This window comes from Diceros bicornis, chromosome 5 (assembly GCF_020826845.1).
Source record: "Diceros bicornis minor isolate mBicDic1 chromosome 5, mDicBic1.mat.cur, whole genome shotgun sequence".
Taxonomy (NCBI): domain Eukaryota; kingdom Metazoa; phylum Chordata; class Mammalia; order Perissodactyla; family Rhinocerotidae; genus Diceros; species Diceros bicornis.
This window is the reverse complement of record NC_080744.1, coordinates 12917866-12934287: the sequence shown is the minus strand read 5'-3', so window position 1 is coordinate 12934287 and position 16422 is coordinate 12917866. Positions and strand designations below refer to the sequence as shown.

The following is a 16422-nucleotide window of genomic DNA, read 5'->3' as shown; positions in this document are numbered from 1 at the left end:
TTCTCCCATAAACTTGTTTGTCTTTCAGTGGTTTTCTTTCTCAGTGAACGGCACCATTATCCTTTCAGTTGCTCGAGCCAAAAACCTAGCCATCGTCCCTACTCACCACTTCTTTCCTCCACATGCCCATATACTCCAGCACCACATCCTGTAGATTTTGCCTTCTGAAGATTTCTCAAATCCGTCCACTTCTCCTTGTCTCCACCATGAACACTGTAGTCCAAGACCCCAGCATCTCACACTGAAATCGTTTTCATGCTACTCTCTGCCTTTCCGTTCCCACCCCCACTCCACGCATTCTCCACTCTGCAGCCAGAGTGATCAAGTAATTCCTCTGCTTAAAATCTTGTGTTGGCTTCCCAGTGCTCTTCAGATAAAGATAAGTATCCTTTGTGTGGCCTATAAAGGGCCAGTATGATCTGATCCCTGTAAACTGGCAAGATAAATGAGCTCTTTCCATAGTTTCAGGATACCATGATGTCTTTTAAAAATTAAGTGAATATTTCAGCTTCTGGTTTTTTTAAATAATGCATAACATTTAATAACTTAAATGCATTGATTAATTGTAGAATGAAGTTTGCGATTGTGGATTTTTTTAAGCATTAGTAACATATGATCATACATAAATCTTTCTGAATTTCTTTCTTAAACATAACCAAATTCATTTTATCATAGTAACATGTGAATTAAAATACACACACAAATATATGTAATAAAATATCTACTATTTATATAACTCATTTCACTGTGTAATTTCTATGTCTCAAGCCCTTGGGGAGGTGGAGGAATGGAGGCACGGACACTTCTCCCATGGTGTAAGGATTACTCATCTCAGAGTCTAAAAAACAGGTCCGCTTCATGGGTGTGTGACTCGTGCAGTTGCCCAGGGCCTGCACTTAGAAGAGCCCCATGCTTGTTTTATTGCTCTACTGTTTCAGTCTTGAAATTCTTAATTTTTGAACAAGTGGCCCCACATTTTCATTTTGCCCTGGGGCCCACAAATTATTTAGCCCATTCCTGTGAAAAAGAATCTCAGTGTATTAAGAGTTGAACTCTCTCATGTCATCCAAGACCAAAGTGTTTATTGCACTTATTTCTGTATTTCATGAACTCAACGGGAGGAGAGCTCTGAGGACCACTAGAATCAGAACTGTCAGTCAATGGGAGGATATATATATATACTGTGGCCAATCATAGATTTCAGACCAACAAAACACAAGCTTCTACTCAATAAATGAGATTTCCAAATGCAGTGAAAACTGATTAACAACTTTGGCTAGTGAACGAGGAAATGCCAACAGATGGTTAATGTAGAACGTGCCTTGGATTCAGCTGTTACTTGAGATAAGCCCTGGCCTAGAACATGGGGGATAGCTGGGCAAAGGTAGGTATAACCAACTTTACTGAAGAGTCTGATGATAGCCATATTAGACATATTTTTATGATTTATAAAAAGTCCTTCAATACTTTTGTACTACGCAAAATGAAGAACTGAACCCCTATGGGAAACTGTCTGTATGTGAAAAATGTTTCCCCGACTGGTGCTTCCAGGATTGCAATTTTTGTTGCAAGCAAGCAATACAATGGTGGGGGAAAATTCTGTGATGTTATAGCTTAAAAGATGCTCATTTTAAAACATATCATGTGCTACTTTTATCTTGTAGAAGTTGAAAGGCTGCTAATATCTGTAAGTTACCATTAAAAAAATATATATATATATAATTATTATTTTGCATTAAAAGCAAATGATCCTAGAAGAGTTGATTTACTACTTACCCTAAGTAACTTAGGTAAATTAAAAAATTAATATTTATGTAAAATTTAAATTTTATGCTGACAATTTTTCCCCAAGAGCTCAAAATTTATTTAGAATATGAAAAGTATAACTTTCTTGAGAAAGTTATGCTTCTGAGCTAAAAATTAAGTGATAATATAGTTTCTAGAAATTCCTATTAGTGATAAATGGGAAGCACGCAGGTGTAATGGTGCATACTTCAACACCATACATTTTGGATGGTGTCAGATTTGGGTTCAAGTCTCTACTTTGCTGTTAATCATGTAACAATTTACTTGATCTTTCTAAGCCTCAGTTTCCAAATTTGAAACAGGAATAACAACACTCAGTGCATAAGGCTGATGTGAGGATCAAATCAGATAACAGATGTAGGTGTTTAGCACAGTGACCGGGACATGATAACCACTCTACAAATGTAGCTTTCATCAATAGGATTTTTCCATTCAGGATTTTAATCTATTAAATAGTTACCTTATTGACAGGAACAATGTTTTTGACATTGTAGTAGAAGCCAAAATAAACCATGTTGAAAACCCCATGACGTCCCAAAGTTGCTGTAAATCCTTTGTTGAGGCCCTGGAGTCCCAAGCCTTCCTTCTTAATGATGTGTCTTGCATAACTCATGGTAGATGGTTGCTGCAGGAGAGAGAAGCAAGGCCAGAAAGACCATCTTTAGGACTGTGAAATAGAGGAAATTACCATTCTAGCTTTCCTTCAAGCCAGAATTATTAGCAACTTTTACCCCCAAACATGAATAATCATGCCCAGATCCGTGCTTTGTAAAGTTAGAAGACCCAAAAAGTAAACAAAATTGCATGCATAACAATGGACCTTAAAGGGAAGATTGTTGGCAAAAGAAAATCATCTCTGGTAGACTTAGTGAAACTAATGTCATGTAATAACTATCACCACTTTCAACATAGTTGTATCCAATTCTGGATTAGCCACACTAATGGAGAGGATTAGCCGTATAGATAAGATGGTAATCCATAACTGTGCATAATCTAAAAGGAATTTATATTTGGCTCCTGAATGCAGCATATTTACATTCCGAATTATGTTTTTCTAAAGTGAATGTTACAATTAGTGTTGATTCCATTGCCTCCATAGTTTAAACTGGCACTAGGTTAGAAATAGGCCAAGGTTAAATAACAGTTGATTGTAGATTTCCTCAGGAAGGTAGGTAATCAGTGTGTGTATCATTTGCTGTGAAAAATGATAAATCAATGGTGTTGGGAGTACTGGGTTACATTTAATTTATTCCTCTCCAATCCTCTGATTGATTACCAAGGTTGAAATACCTGGACTGGTGGAATCTAGTCTATTGCTACTTTTGAAACATGCTAAAGAGCTCACTGTGGTTTGCCCTGAGGTTTATAATTCATTACAATACAATTACAACAATTCATGTGGGTTTTTAAAAAAGGTTGAGTGATTATATCCTTTTTGGAGGTACAGTATAAAGGATATCTCTCCCTCAATTTTTGACTGAATAGTAAATAGGGAGAAATGTTCAGTATTTAATTTTTTTTCTGCACGAGGCAAGCACTGACATGACATTAGTTTGATATGTCACTGGAGCAGCTTGCTGGTCACGGCAGTCTGATGCACCTTCTGGCTCAAAGTGCTTTCTTATCATGTGCAATTAAGGCTGTGTCAGCAGAATAGAATAGAACAAATCCAATCAAGGCTTTTCATCCAACTTGTATTTATAGCTATGTAATTAACATGATACATTTAAATAAGCTTGTTTATGTAGTGAATCCTATGGTTTTTGCTGATAAACGTTTTTAAAACTCTAACTAGCTACAATTCTACACTCAACTTCATCTTTTCACTGAAGAGGATTAATTACAATAAATTACTTTAAGCTTAAGGAAACTCTTTTTTTTTAAAGGAAACCCTTTTTTGTAACATGAAAAAACCATGTGAGAACTTATCTTAAAACAATAAAAGACATTTCATACAGGAAAACCAAAAATTTCAGAAGGTTAAAGTTCATTCTCTGTTCTACAAATGGGACTTTTTTGTTTGTGTTCTGGCACATTAACTATCAACCCAAATTATTTATTTTGGTTTTCAAAATAGACTCGAGGACAAGTTGGGCAGAAGTTCATTTCTGTTGGAAAGACTTTAGCAGTGCTGAGAAAAGCGCCTGGGCACTGCTATCTTGCTCTGGGGAAGGCAGCCTGGAGGGCAGAGGAATGCAGAGGAGGCGGCTTTCCTGGGGATGGAAGGAGGGCAGAAGAGAGGCTGCCAGGTCCAGACTGACCAACACGGGTACTCCGTGCATCAGCCCAAGCTTTCTCTCTGTCCTCACTCCCTGTGAGGCCCCGAGGGCAGGAGAGACAGGGAACTCAGAGGCCATCTAGATTCTACAGCAACACAGGAACCAGCAGCTTTGAATGAAAGTACAGAATAACATGGCCTTCTTTTAATAAAACAGGTCTAAAGAGTTTCTATTGTGTAAAAATCCTAGTGTGCTAAATCATCAGAATTAAAAGAGAAGACCTACTAGATCTTGGTGAGGACCAACAAATATTCAAATGACCTTTACTGAGGGTCTATTGCCTGCTCTTCCCTGGCTTGGGTATTAGGTGGGTGCAAAGAAGGGTAACACGCGGATTTTGAACTCAAGTGCTTTGTTGAGTTTGAACTCTAGTTGTGGATAATTACATAAATCAGAGGGAAGCATGTAGATAGAAATAGGGGCTCAGAGCCAGACAGACCCAGGTTTGAGTCTGAGTAATACCACTTGCTAGCTTGGGCACATATTTTATGCTCTGATCTGTCCTCACTTTACTCATCTATAAAATGAGGATAATAATAAAATCTTCCTCATAGGATTATTGTGATGATAAATCAGTCAATGAACTTCATCCTATGTAAGTGCTCACTATATATTAGCTATTAATAATAACGGCAATTATGCTGATAATAATAAAATAACAGGTAATTTTTTTGTTAGTTGAAGGCAATGACAATCAAAAGGTGGAGGCTGATTTGAGGGAGAGGAAGGACATACATAACTAGCCTCTTGCTTCTCATGCCTCTGGCTGTCTTTTCCTTTTCCCAGAGCCCTGGACCCTTGTGACAAAATTCAAGAGAAATGCATCCAGAATGCAAGATCAGAGGTCTGCTTCCTCTGAGGCCCAATCATATCCAACCGCTGGGATAGAGATCTCCTTCCAGGAGTAGTTACTCACCCCAGGGGCTCTCTTCTTGGGAGCAGTAGATCCTGTAAGTCTCTTCCCTATCCCTCGGTAAGCATCCTCGGTAAGAACTCTCCACTAGATAAGTCTATGGACTGTAGAATTAAGGCCACATGGGAGCAAGCCCTGGGAATGGAGAAGCACACTAACCTGGCCTCCACCTCACACAGTTTACAGCCTGGAGAGCATGTATACATGTTACCAGGTACCCAGAACACCGTGAGTGCTCATCGATGTTAGCCACTAGCACAGATGCCTGGTACCTTACATATATTATCTTATTTAATCCTCTCAACAAGCGTGTGAGAGAGGTATTATCATTACCCCCATTTGACAGATGAGGAAACTGAGGTTAAGTTACTTGCCCAAGATCACAGAGTAAGTGGTAGTGCCAGAGCTCAAACTGAGACTGCTCAGACTCCAACTTCATACTTTTCTACTCTGCCTGGTTCTGCCATCCTAACTTATCTGATTGCTTCTTTCAGCAACCCTGTAAGGTGGGCGGAAGGTAGATTCTCATTTTGCAGGTGAGGAAACCACAGATTGTTAAGTAATATTCCTCAGGTAAAAGCACTGGTAGATGGGTTAACCAGAATTCTGCATCTAATCCAGTGTCGTTCTCATTCTTGTAGACTCATTCTTGTTATACATATGCAGTAAGATTTTCAGAGTTTGATAATCCAACTGATATAGGTAACATACATAATAACACAAATATATTTTTCTGACTTGGGGCCTTGAGATAAAGAAAAACCTGAACTCTAATTCCCATAAAAATTTGAAGTGTGCTTTTTGCTTCATTCAGTGACATTGTATCACACACATGTAAGCAAATACTTAATTAGAAAGGCAAAACGTGATTTCCACTAGGATGCTTAAATAGGAAAATACAGAATCATTTTGACTAGATCTCTGTAAACACAAGGAATTTTACTAAACTTATTTGATTACTGGGCTTCCATTTCCAAACAAAATGGTGACTGATTAGCATCATCAGCCAAATGATTCCAATACTATCCAACCCAGCAGGTCACCCACCAGTTCGGTTTCCTTCCAATATTTAGATCCACTCCAATTTTCATATTTAGTTACCAGTTGTGGGCCAAATTGCATTCTAACTTTCCTGGATGTGCCCTTCATTGACTGCACCAGAGCTGCAAGCAGGCAAGGACGAGTGGATCGGGGCGTAGCTGATGTTGTGGTGCCACACTGCTCTCCACACTGGTGTACAGAGATCTTCAGTCCATGGGTACCAGCCAGAAGGACGTCCATTTGAAGGAACTTAAAGTCTTCTTCAACTTTGATTTCAGCTATTACCAACTGCTAATTCTGGCAACTCCCTGTTCTTTCACACATTCACTTTTTCAACAAATACCTATCGAGTGCCTCCTAGGTGCCATGCACTGTGCTGAATGTCTAGCACAGTACTTTGCTCATATTCTAGAAACTTAACAAACATTTTCACTTTGATTTTTTATATGGAGAGATTTGTTGATAATTTTTATATCTACCCATGAGAATATTCATTTATGGTTATGAAATATGGAATTCAATTTCTGTTTTAAAAGTCCTTAAGAGGCTTAATCAAAAGAGAAGATCCTTTGCCTACACAATGCTCCCAGGCACCACTCTGGGGCACTGATTCCTTACTCTCTGAGAGCCCAGTATTACCAACAAATCACTGGGATGACTTATGGCAGCCTGAGCTATTTTGTCTGGAGTACTTCCATCCAACTACTGACCATAGCTGGCTCTGATTAGCTTGTAAGATCACACACAGAGGTTTTAGGCAGCAGGCATTGTTCCCTGGGTAAATAGCTATCAGAGTATGGCCAACAGGTACAGGTGGGGTGTGTGTCAGTGGATTTCCTCCATCTCGAAAGCCAGAGAAGAGCTCTAGGCACACCATGTCAAAAGGCAGCACGCTCCACATGCGTTCCTTTACTTGCTTCCTCTGGCAAGGTGAATTCTGTTGCATTTTAGAGCCAATGGAATAAGGGTGTTGCACTGGATTTCATCACATGGCTGGAAAGCAAACCGGATGAGACCTTTATACAATGGAGTGAGTGTCCATACCTGGGCCTTCAGGAAAATACTGCTTTGTTAAAAAAGAGGAGACCCAGTTGCTACATTTAGGTAGGAAAATATCCTTGCTCTTCAGGAGATAGAAGATAACTTATGCCTTTCGTTACTCAAATGAAGTCTTGAAGCATTTTCATAAATTTGAAAAAAAGAAAAGAAAAACCTTCCTTTTATTTGAGAACAGAATGTAAATGAAAGAAGAGGAATCAGCCTCAAAATCTCACATTTACACATTTCCTTTAGCTTAGGTATTTCCCTAATTCATCATTACAGTTTACTTGAATAGGGCATGATTATGGACAGAAAGACCCAAAATATAATTACATTCTATCTAGAGTTTATATTTGATGAACAGATCTATTTTAAAACAATCTGTGAGTGGAGAATAATTTGCTATAAATAAACCCTCCCAGCTATGTCAACACCAAGTTGCTGCCCAAGTACCGTCCCTGGAGGAACACGGGGCCCTCCAGGTGACGAGAGGCTGACACTGTGCGTTGCCCCTGCACTGTTGGCAGAGCAAGAGGGAAGGTTTCTGCTCAGAAGAGACTGGCAACATGGAAGGAGCCTTTGCTATTCTCTGATTCCAGAAACACGTTAGATTTTCCCTTAAGCTTCTTAATCACCCATATTTCTTTAATGTCAATGAAAGCAGTGTGGTTGATTAGAAAGAGACCTCTATGTTAATACACAGTTCCTTAAAGCTACTAACTCCCTTGGGCTTTATTTTCCCTATCTATAAAAGAGAGATAAAGCCACGCACCTTATAGGGATAATGGGAGGATGTGGAATATCAAGTGTGTGAGCACTAGAAACAGTGGAAGGATGCACAGCAGTTGCCAGAGCGATGGGATTAGAGGGAGATGTTGGCAGAAATCATCCATTATTTTTTCTTTATATTGCTCTGTATTACTTGATTTGTGGAAAAAAAAGCCATGTATTACTTTTGTAATTTACAAAATTATACAAATTAAAAAAAGTCACATAAAGGAAAAAAACATGTAAGGCATTTTGCACAGTATCTGACATATAGTAGATGTGCTGTAAATGGTAGCTATTATCATTACTTCAAAGTCTCAGTTCTGAAAGCAAAAATCTAGGGTTCCTGGCTCAGCTGACAGAAGAGTGAAGTTGATTTTCTGTAAATGATAATAGAGAAGCAACTTGGCTGCTGCCTTAGGTGTTGTTGAAAGATAACCATAGGAATGGATTCATACACATAATTCACTTTTCTGCCTGCAAGAATCATAGACTGGAAAGAAATAATTTATGTACTGAACAGTTTCCAGGCAGGGTTTCACAAAGTAATGCAGGAAAAATTTGAACTTAACTGAATACATCAACATGAAGGTTGACATGCCCTTGAATCTGGCTTCTCACACTATCTATAAACAGAGCCACACGCTCACTCTCTATATAACTTAACTTCTTCTCTCTTTCTTGAAAGAGATGATCACAAAATATAGTCCTTCTATTCACTTTATGTTGACTCTCCACAGTATAACTAAGTTAAACATTTGTTAATTGCCTATGGAGAAAATAATCACTAAGCTTTGTGACATATATGATCTATCTAATCGGTCTCGATTAGATTTATTAAGTTCCCAGGATAAAGTGTGTGGAACTGTATTTAGTGGTGTTATCCAAAACCAGAATCAAAACCTGAATTAATTTTTTAAAAATCCTGATCTTTAAAGATTCTACCATCAATGACACATTTGCTATCTCTTCATTGATCCTTATAATTATAATCGTAGAGCATAGGTAGAAGACTAATTATTCCTTTCTTGGGCTGAAAATCTTTAAAGACTAAATAGAGGGTAAAATAGGCTTTTGCAATTTCCTAAATGTTTAGTTTCATATTTGGGGGTGATAATGATTATGTTCATATGTAACGTAGATAAAAATGACAGAGTAGAAGGAAAACCTGTGCCCCATCCACACATCAGAGGCAAATCCTATAGACCTCAAGGGAAGGAAAACATACCCCGTCAGCCAAATAATAACTTTGAAGTAGATTTCAAAGTGGAGAGAAAAACTGGGAAACAATTCATACAAGATCTTGCTCCTGGGGAGAAATTCACATTTTCCAGCTAGCAGAGAGCACACCAGTCTAATACTACTTGGCTTAGCACAATTGATAGGGGACTTCTAGTTCTTACAAATAAACAGATAAAAAAACGATGCACCCAGTTAGAAGGGAGAAAGGTCCTAAAAGGACAACAAGCTACAAAGTCACACATTTGGCAAGTCTGGATGCGCAAACCATCTCCAATAGAGAAATCTTTAGGCAAGCCTAGTCCTAAGCCAAAGAAACTACAAACCAGAACAACACTTTGCTCGGGTTTAGTTTGAAGGACGGGGGGAAATTTGGGTCTATCCTGATTTTATCTAAACATGTTTTTACACTCATTGAACCAAACCAGAGCATGACAAAGCTGTGATTACTTTGCTCCCCACAGAAGGTCAAGTATATTTAAATTAGAGACCGGTTTTCTTTATTCACTGTGAATTTTAAGATGCTGGCCAAGATTCTGGTATTGGAATGGGAGGAAGTGTGGCAGGGATTATAGTCTTTGACTGATATGGTGGTATTTTAAAAAGTGAAGGCGAGACAAGCACACCTATTGAGATACTTCATACAGAAACTGGAGGGATATGAGGGAAGTATCAGAAACCAAATTAACCACAATTTCCTTTAAATTTCTAGAATAGTTTATAGCTAAACTGGGTGGGAAGGCAAATTTTATGGGTAACATACTTCTGACTGGCTAGAGAATCAGTCCTAGACCACAGAGGGGAGAACCTAGGCAGCTGAAGCCAGCAGAGTACCTGCCATTCCTGGGAAATCTTGATGGGAATTGCACTTGGACTCCAAGAACATAACAGATGCAGCCTCTGCTCTCAGCCAGCACTGCCCTTGGACTCCAGGCTAGAGGGCCCCTGTCCTGGACCCCATCCTTCAGAGGGCCCCATTCTGGCCCTTTGTCAGCCAGGCCCTCCCCACAGGGCCAAGGAGACGTCTACCAACATCCCACAATCTCCTCTACACCATGCTCTGTGCACTGGGGATCATGGTGGTCCTTTAGCTCCATCTTTATCACTCTATCCTGCCAACAAGACTTGAAGTATAATATTAACAGTATTATTGACCACTGTTACCCTAGGCAGTCCTCTACTTCAGAGCCTCTCTCAGCTGCAGCAACTTCTTGGGAAATTTTCATGTTTAAAGGACCACGGTGACTCACCCCCTCAGGCTGACAAAATAGGAAAATCCACAATTACTGTGTAGGAATCCTTGGCGGTTCATACCTAAGACACGAGGGTAGGAAGCCTCAACAGTAGACATGCTGCTGAGAAACTAACACTATTGGCAGAACAATAAGAGTTATATATTGGCAGAATAAGCCTCTGGGGAAACTGTTCTGTTCTTCCTAAGGGTATTGTCAAGCCCTTTGGCTATTCTGTATGCAGCCCATCCGTTTAGTGTTCCACCAACACTGGTAGCTGTAATTGACTGAAAAGGCTGCTTTGTTCACAACATCCTTGTGAAGTGACTAAAAAGGCTTGATCAAGAATCCATGTTAACTTTATATGACTATTCCAGAGGAAGAATATCTTGATTACGGTAGAATTCTTTCCAAAGTGGCTTTTAATGTTTTTAGTTTCATCTCTAACTTCTGCTGCTGTATGCTAGTTATTTACAGCAAACAGATATCCAGCTGCTACTGTTTATGAATGCAGACCTTCATCTGAGTTTAAACACCTTAAACAGGCACAGTAACAAGGCTGCCAGCCCTTAAGGCTTGGTAAAGATTCCAGGCTGAATGGATCATCCTGGCAGCTAAGAATGACCTCAAGGGGACTGAGGGGGAAGACTAACCATTGCTCAGGAAGCTGTTTTCACACGGACAGCTGGGGTCAGCTGTGACTGTTCAACATTAATTGAGGCAATATCTCAATGGTAGAGAGTATGACAGGCGTATCTCTCCCCAAACCCTGGGCCTGCTTTGCCAGTTCAATTGCCGTCCTGTTCTGGACAGCTCTGTTTATATATGTTCTTCAATAATTTGCATATAAGGCTTAAACTTTTTTAGAAATTATACAGCAGGAGAAAATGGGGATTTCTGCTACTATAAATGAAGTAATGGAACCTGAATTATGCAAGATTGAGCCATGATGGGCCATGGGTCATTCCCACTCAAATCAGCTAAGAAGGTGCTCCCTGAAGGTGGGCTTGACCCTGGCAGAGCCACTAGAACATTCCTTTTGGATTATATACTTTTCTTTATACTGTTCTGTATTTTCTAAATTTTCTACAATGAGCAAATGTTACCTTTTAAAATCAATGTTCACAGATAATACTGAACACATTCTCATGTTAAACATTCAACTGCACAAAGCCCTTCCCTTAAACTCTTCCCTTCCACTCCTCTATTCCAGTCTCCTTCCCAGAGGTAACCATAGTTTAGAAGTTTGTATGAATTCTTCTAGACCTGCACTATCCTATAAGGAAGTCACTACCCACATGCAGCTATGGAACACTTAAAGTGTCCTAGTTCAAACTGAAATGTGCTTGGAAGCACAAAATACATACGATATATAAAGACCTACTATGAAAAAAGAAAGTAAAATGGCTCATATAATTTTTATATTGATTACATGTTGAAATGATAATATTTTGGGTATATTGGGTTAAATAAAATATAATATTAAATTAATTTCATGTTTCTTTTTTCCTTTCCTAATATAGCTACTAGAAAATGTGGCTCATAATATATTTCTATTGGCCAGCACTGCTCTAGAGTCTGGATCATGTTTAGTACATTTACAACTGATATAAACACAGAAATATATGGTTTTTGGCATTCTCTAACATAAATATGCATTACTTTTATACTTGGATTAAAGCTTTTTTTCTTAAAAAAAGAAGTATAATCTTTAAATGCATTGGGCATTAAATTAATTCCTTTATTCCTCTTCCTCCGCCCGCCATATTTCTAGAGAACCTGCAAAGCCTCAGAGTGAAGAAAGCAATAATTATTCTTGGCCATACAAATGCCGAAGTGAGTACACCTAATATTTGGATTAATTCAACACAGGTACAGATTAACAAAAGGGTATCCCCTTGTTGGATAAAAGAAAGTGCTAGCCAATGGAGGAAGGCTTTGGAGTTAATGGGTCCTAGACAAAAGACATCAGAAATTGCCACATTTGCCAAAAATGACTAGAATAAGTTATTTTTAAATGACTAGATCCAAATTTGCTATTCTTATCATGTCACCTCTTTCTCTCAGATGTTTTTTGCAACAGGCATGATCCCATTACTTGTTGTTGGGTGACTATGTCCTACTAACTACTTTTCAGTGTGATCAGTGTTGCGTATAAAGCGCCACCTCAGTTCAGCTGTTGAATGCTGATCGTTGGAAACAAACGGTGACCCGTGTGACCTATGTGATCCCTACTTCGCTAAGTTCTGACTAGTTGAAGTAATACTGCAAATATTTTATAATGTACCTATTAGGTTTTATTTTGTCTAAGTAAATATCTAACAATAAATCCAGCTCAGTGGATTCTGCAAAAGAAATGACCCCAAACAAGTGCCTCTTTCTCTCCCACTTAAAAAACGCCTGTATAGACATAAACGATTTACACAGACTGCCCTCGTGTAAATGAACTGGGAGCACGTGCACATGCAGCATTCTTGGTTGGGCTGGAAGGGTGTTTACCATGGTCTAGCCAGGCCTTAGCACATGCAAAACATTGGCAGCTCTTACTTGGCCTCAGTGTAGAACCTCCTTGAGGGCCAAGGAGAGGCAAAGCACATTAGGCATGAGCAGAGGTGCTGTGATAACTCATCATTCTCATTCCGTGATGCTCCTGAGTGTCCTGTCCCATTTGCGTCCCTCTGGTTATCTGCTGCCTTGACAGTGGACTGCCGTGGCAGGCCTGTTTATTCTTTTGCCCACTTGTTGCTGCCCCGAGACAAGCTTCCCAATGAGTGAAATGAGGCACTGGATGAGGAGCGCCACAATTTTCTTCTAGCTGGTAATTCTCCCAGTGTAACAAATCAAATTTTCCTTGAGCAGATTCCATGGGGGCTGTTTTGAATGCTCCATATCGATAGGACATTTGAAAAGTGTTTCTTTTCTCTTCCTCCTAATTCCTCACCACCTTTTTCCTTCATTCAAGGAAGAATAGAGAGAAAACAAAACAGAAACAAAGCCTAGAGTAATACAGGGATTTTCAACATTTCCTGAAGTGCTATATATCACTGCAATTAAGATAATCTTTTGAAACCTGAAAAAAAGAGAGAAAAAAATCCTCCCTCAATTAGGATTGACTTCATCTGAGTAGACAGCATCTGCTGTAGCAGCCCAGCCCTGCCTCCCTGGTCTTGGCAGCCACAGGTGAGTCTGGCCTCCTCTCCTTTCCCACGGTCCTGCTCAAGAAGCTGCCAGGGAGCTCTCAGGCAGTATCAGCGGCAGGAAGCGGGGGGTCTCCACCCACTAGCAGCTGCTTAAGTAGTAGGCAGGGGAACTAGCCTACAGAGAAATTCAGGTTAGTAGATACTCCAAACCAATTTATACCACATGCTACCCAGTTGTGGAATTAAATTAAAATGCTAAGAAAGGACCTGGGATGCCAGTCCCCTTGTTTTTTCCCCACCTTGTGCCTGGAACCCAAAAGAATAAAACGAGAACAGTCGGACTTGGTGGTTTAAAGGGAATTATTAGGCAACTGGAAGGCAGTGGAGGCAGCGTACACCAAGGGAAGCTGTCTTCAGGGAACATCATGTACCAGTGATTAAATGTCAAGACCCATCATTGTCCAAGTGGTGACATCTACACAGGCTTAGTAACTTGCTCATTCAGATTTAACCAAAAGACAAGCTTGACAGATTTCAGAATCTTTGGGGGAGGACGGTGGGTGAAGTGGGGAAAGGAGTGAGATAATTTTTAAAAACGACTTCATAATTTTTTTTTTAAAAAGCACAATATTATCACCTAAGTGGTTTTTGCTACAGTCTATTTTAGTGTAATGTGAGATAGAAGTTTTGGCAAAAGTAGAGAAACCATTTCCAAATAAGTCACTATGGATTACGTTACAACCCTAAAATAAAAACGCATAAATGTGTTTGTCTGTCAGACTTTAGTATATTTTTGTTAACACTTTCCTTGTGGAAGAAATTTCACTTTTTCTTATGCTACTTCCTTAATAATTTACTATGGCTTTAACAAGTGGATAAGAGCTGGGTTCAAAATTTTATATATATAGTTAAAAATAATTTTTTACATTCCTTCACCAATAGGAAAACATTAAATGATTACCTCTGTAAATTTGTTCCGATTGGCTTGCAAGCCAACTTTTACTACCTCAAAAGGGTTAACCACGATGGCTTCTGTTAGTCCAGATCCCAGTCCAGCAATGGCAAATGTCTAGAAAAATTAAATCAATCAATACTTTAAAACAAGTTATCATGTGTACTGGGTTAAGCATCTTACTCATTACACTGTGCAGCTGAATGTTATGAGAATGGAGAAACATACATAAATGCACCATATACCATTACCAAACAGCTTTAGTTCTTGATTAGATGCTGACAATTCATGAAGAAGAAATTACAGGAGCCACAAACCACATCCTAACAATTCAAAATAAAACGTCAAAGCCCCATCAACAACGACTTTTTCCTTTAATGAAAAGAAAGGTTGTTTTACTGATTCAAGGTGGATACTAAAACATCTGCACACGTAACAATTAAAAGAGAGTTTGACTTGTAAAAGGAGAGCTTCATTTTTAAACATCTACTTAAATACATTTATTGAGCATATAAAAAAATTCAAGGAGCAGAACCACGAATAAAATGTTTATAAAAAGCTAAATTTCAGGTAACCAGTGTTAGCTGAAAACATGTAAATGTATAGCCACGTTCTTAGAGTCACTATTAGACAATTAACAAACATAAAATTATTTTTTATTCATCTTTTCCCTATTTTTATTGCCCCATTCTTCTAGACCTAGAAGTTGAGGAATAAAAGCTGAGATCAGAAGTGGCTGGTTGTTCTGAAGGGCTCAACTAAAATCTAGAACATTTATCAAAGGATGACTGTATGTCAGGTTCTTATTTGCTATCTGTTAAGAATTTCTGCAATAGGAAAGAACAACTTTCTAGAATTTTCCTCTAAGTAGAATGCTTAAAGTTTTTTTCAGAAAATCTGTATAAAAAGTAACCACAACATTTAAAACACACATTCACCAGAAAAACAAAATGAAACGAAGCTTCAAACCTCCAAAACAGATACTGAAAAAAAATAATTCTTTATTTGCTGAAGTTCTAATTCCAGAAGAGCCAGTACCATATCCAACTAAGAGAAGAAAAAAGCCAACACAGAGTACAGAATGGGTAACTCTTATCAGGCGTCTAATTTCTTCAAAGGAGGAAATTAAAGAAAAGAGAGAAGGGAATGTTCTGTAACCTTAGAAGAGGAGGCAAGAAGGAGGAATAGGAAGGGATGTAGAGCCAGGAGGTCTGGGTGGAGGTCCTGGTTCTGCCACTTACTGGCTGTGTGACCAGAGCTGCCATGCACAGTAGTTCGTGCACAGGTAAAGGTGTGGGTATAGGCTGGAATCCAGCCTGCACCCCACTTGCCACGCCGGAGACTCAAGAGGCATCAGTCAGAGAAAGGGGTGCCTTTCTTCATTCACACAAAGGCACTGTATGTGCTAGCTGCAGCTCTGTGTCTAAATCACTGTATCTTTTATAAGCCATGGTTTTCTCATGTGTAAAACGGAGACAATAATATCTAATCTCCCTACCTCATAAGATTATTATGAGGGTCAAAATAATGTGTGAGAGTCCCGTGTAAAGTGCTATACAAAACCACTGTACTTGTTACACGTAAAAACGGAGAGGAGAAATGGGATTGTATACAGATTCAAGGAGAGACGGAATAACTAATGGTGTTTTCCTTTCATGCCCCTTCATTACGATTTTAAACATATTTGTATAGGGTAACAGACCAAACAGTTTATTCATTTATCTCAGACTTCCATCGTGGAAGCCAAAAGCGGAAAAAAAAAAAAAAAAAAAAAAAAAAAAACTAGTCCCAAACTCTTCTGAGAAAGCTAAAATCCAGATGTTCAGCTTTTTATCACTTACTACATGCAATCTTCCAAGTAATTTGCTTTTTGTTCTTCTATAAAACTCAGCTACATTTGCTGTCAGAACTAGTGTTCAGCAGTCCCTTGTCAAAAGAATTGATCAGCTATCAGCAGACTGCATTACTCAGATCGTTTCAGAGACCAGCAGTAACTGTCGGGCTCCCAGCC

At 39.0% G+C, this 16422-nt stretch overlaps 1 protein-coding gene across 1 annotated transcript in view; it reads right to left on the bottom strand.

Annotated features, from left to right (window-relative positions):
- Positions 1 to 16422, bottom strand: part of SLC25A21 (solute carrier family 25 member 21) — a 458329-nt gene that overhangs the window by 27112 nt on the left and 414795 nt on the right. The window contains exons 6-7 of the mRNA XM_058540705.1: positions 14421 to 14528; positions 2267 to 2431 (exon numbers count right to left, since the gene is read on the bottom strand). Of these exons, the coding sequence (XP_058396688.1) occupies positions 2267 to 2431; positions 14421 to 14528 (273 nt within the window). The remainder of the gene's footprint in view (positions 1 to 2266; positions 2432 to 14420; positions 14529 to 16422) is intronic.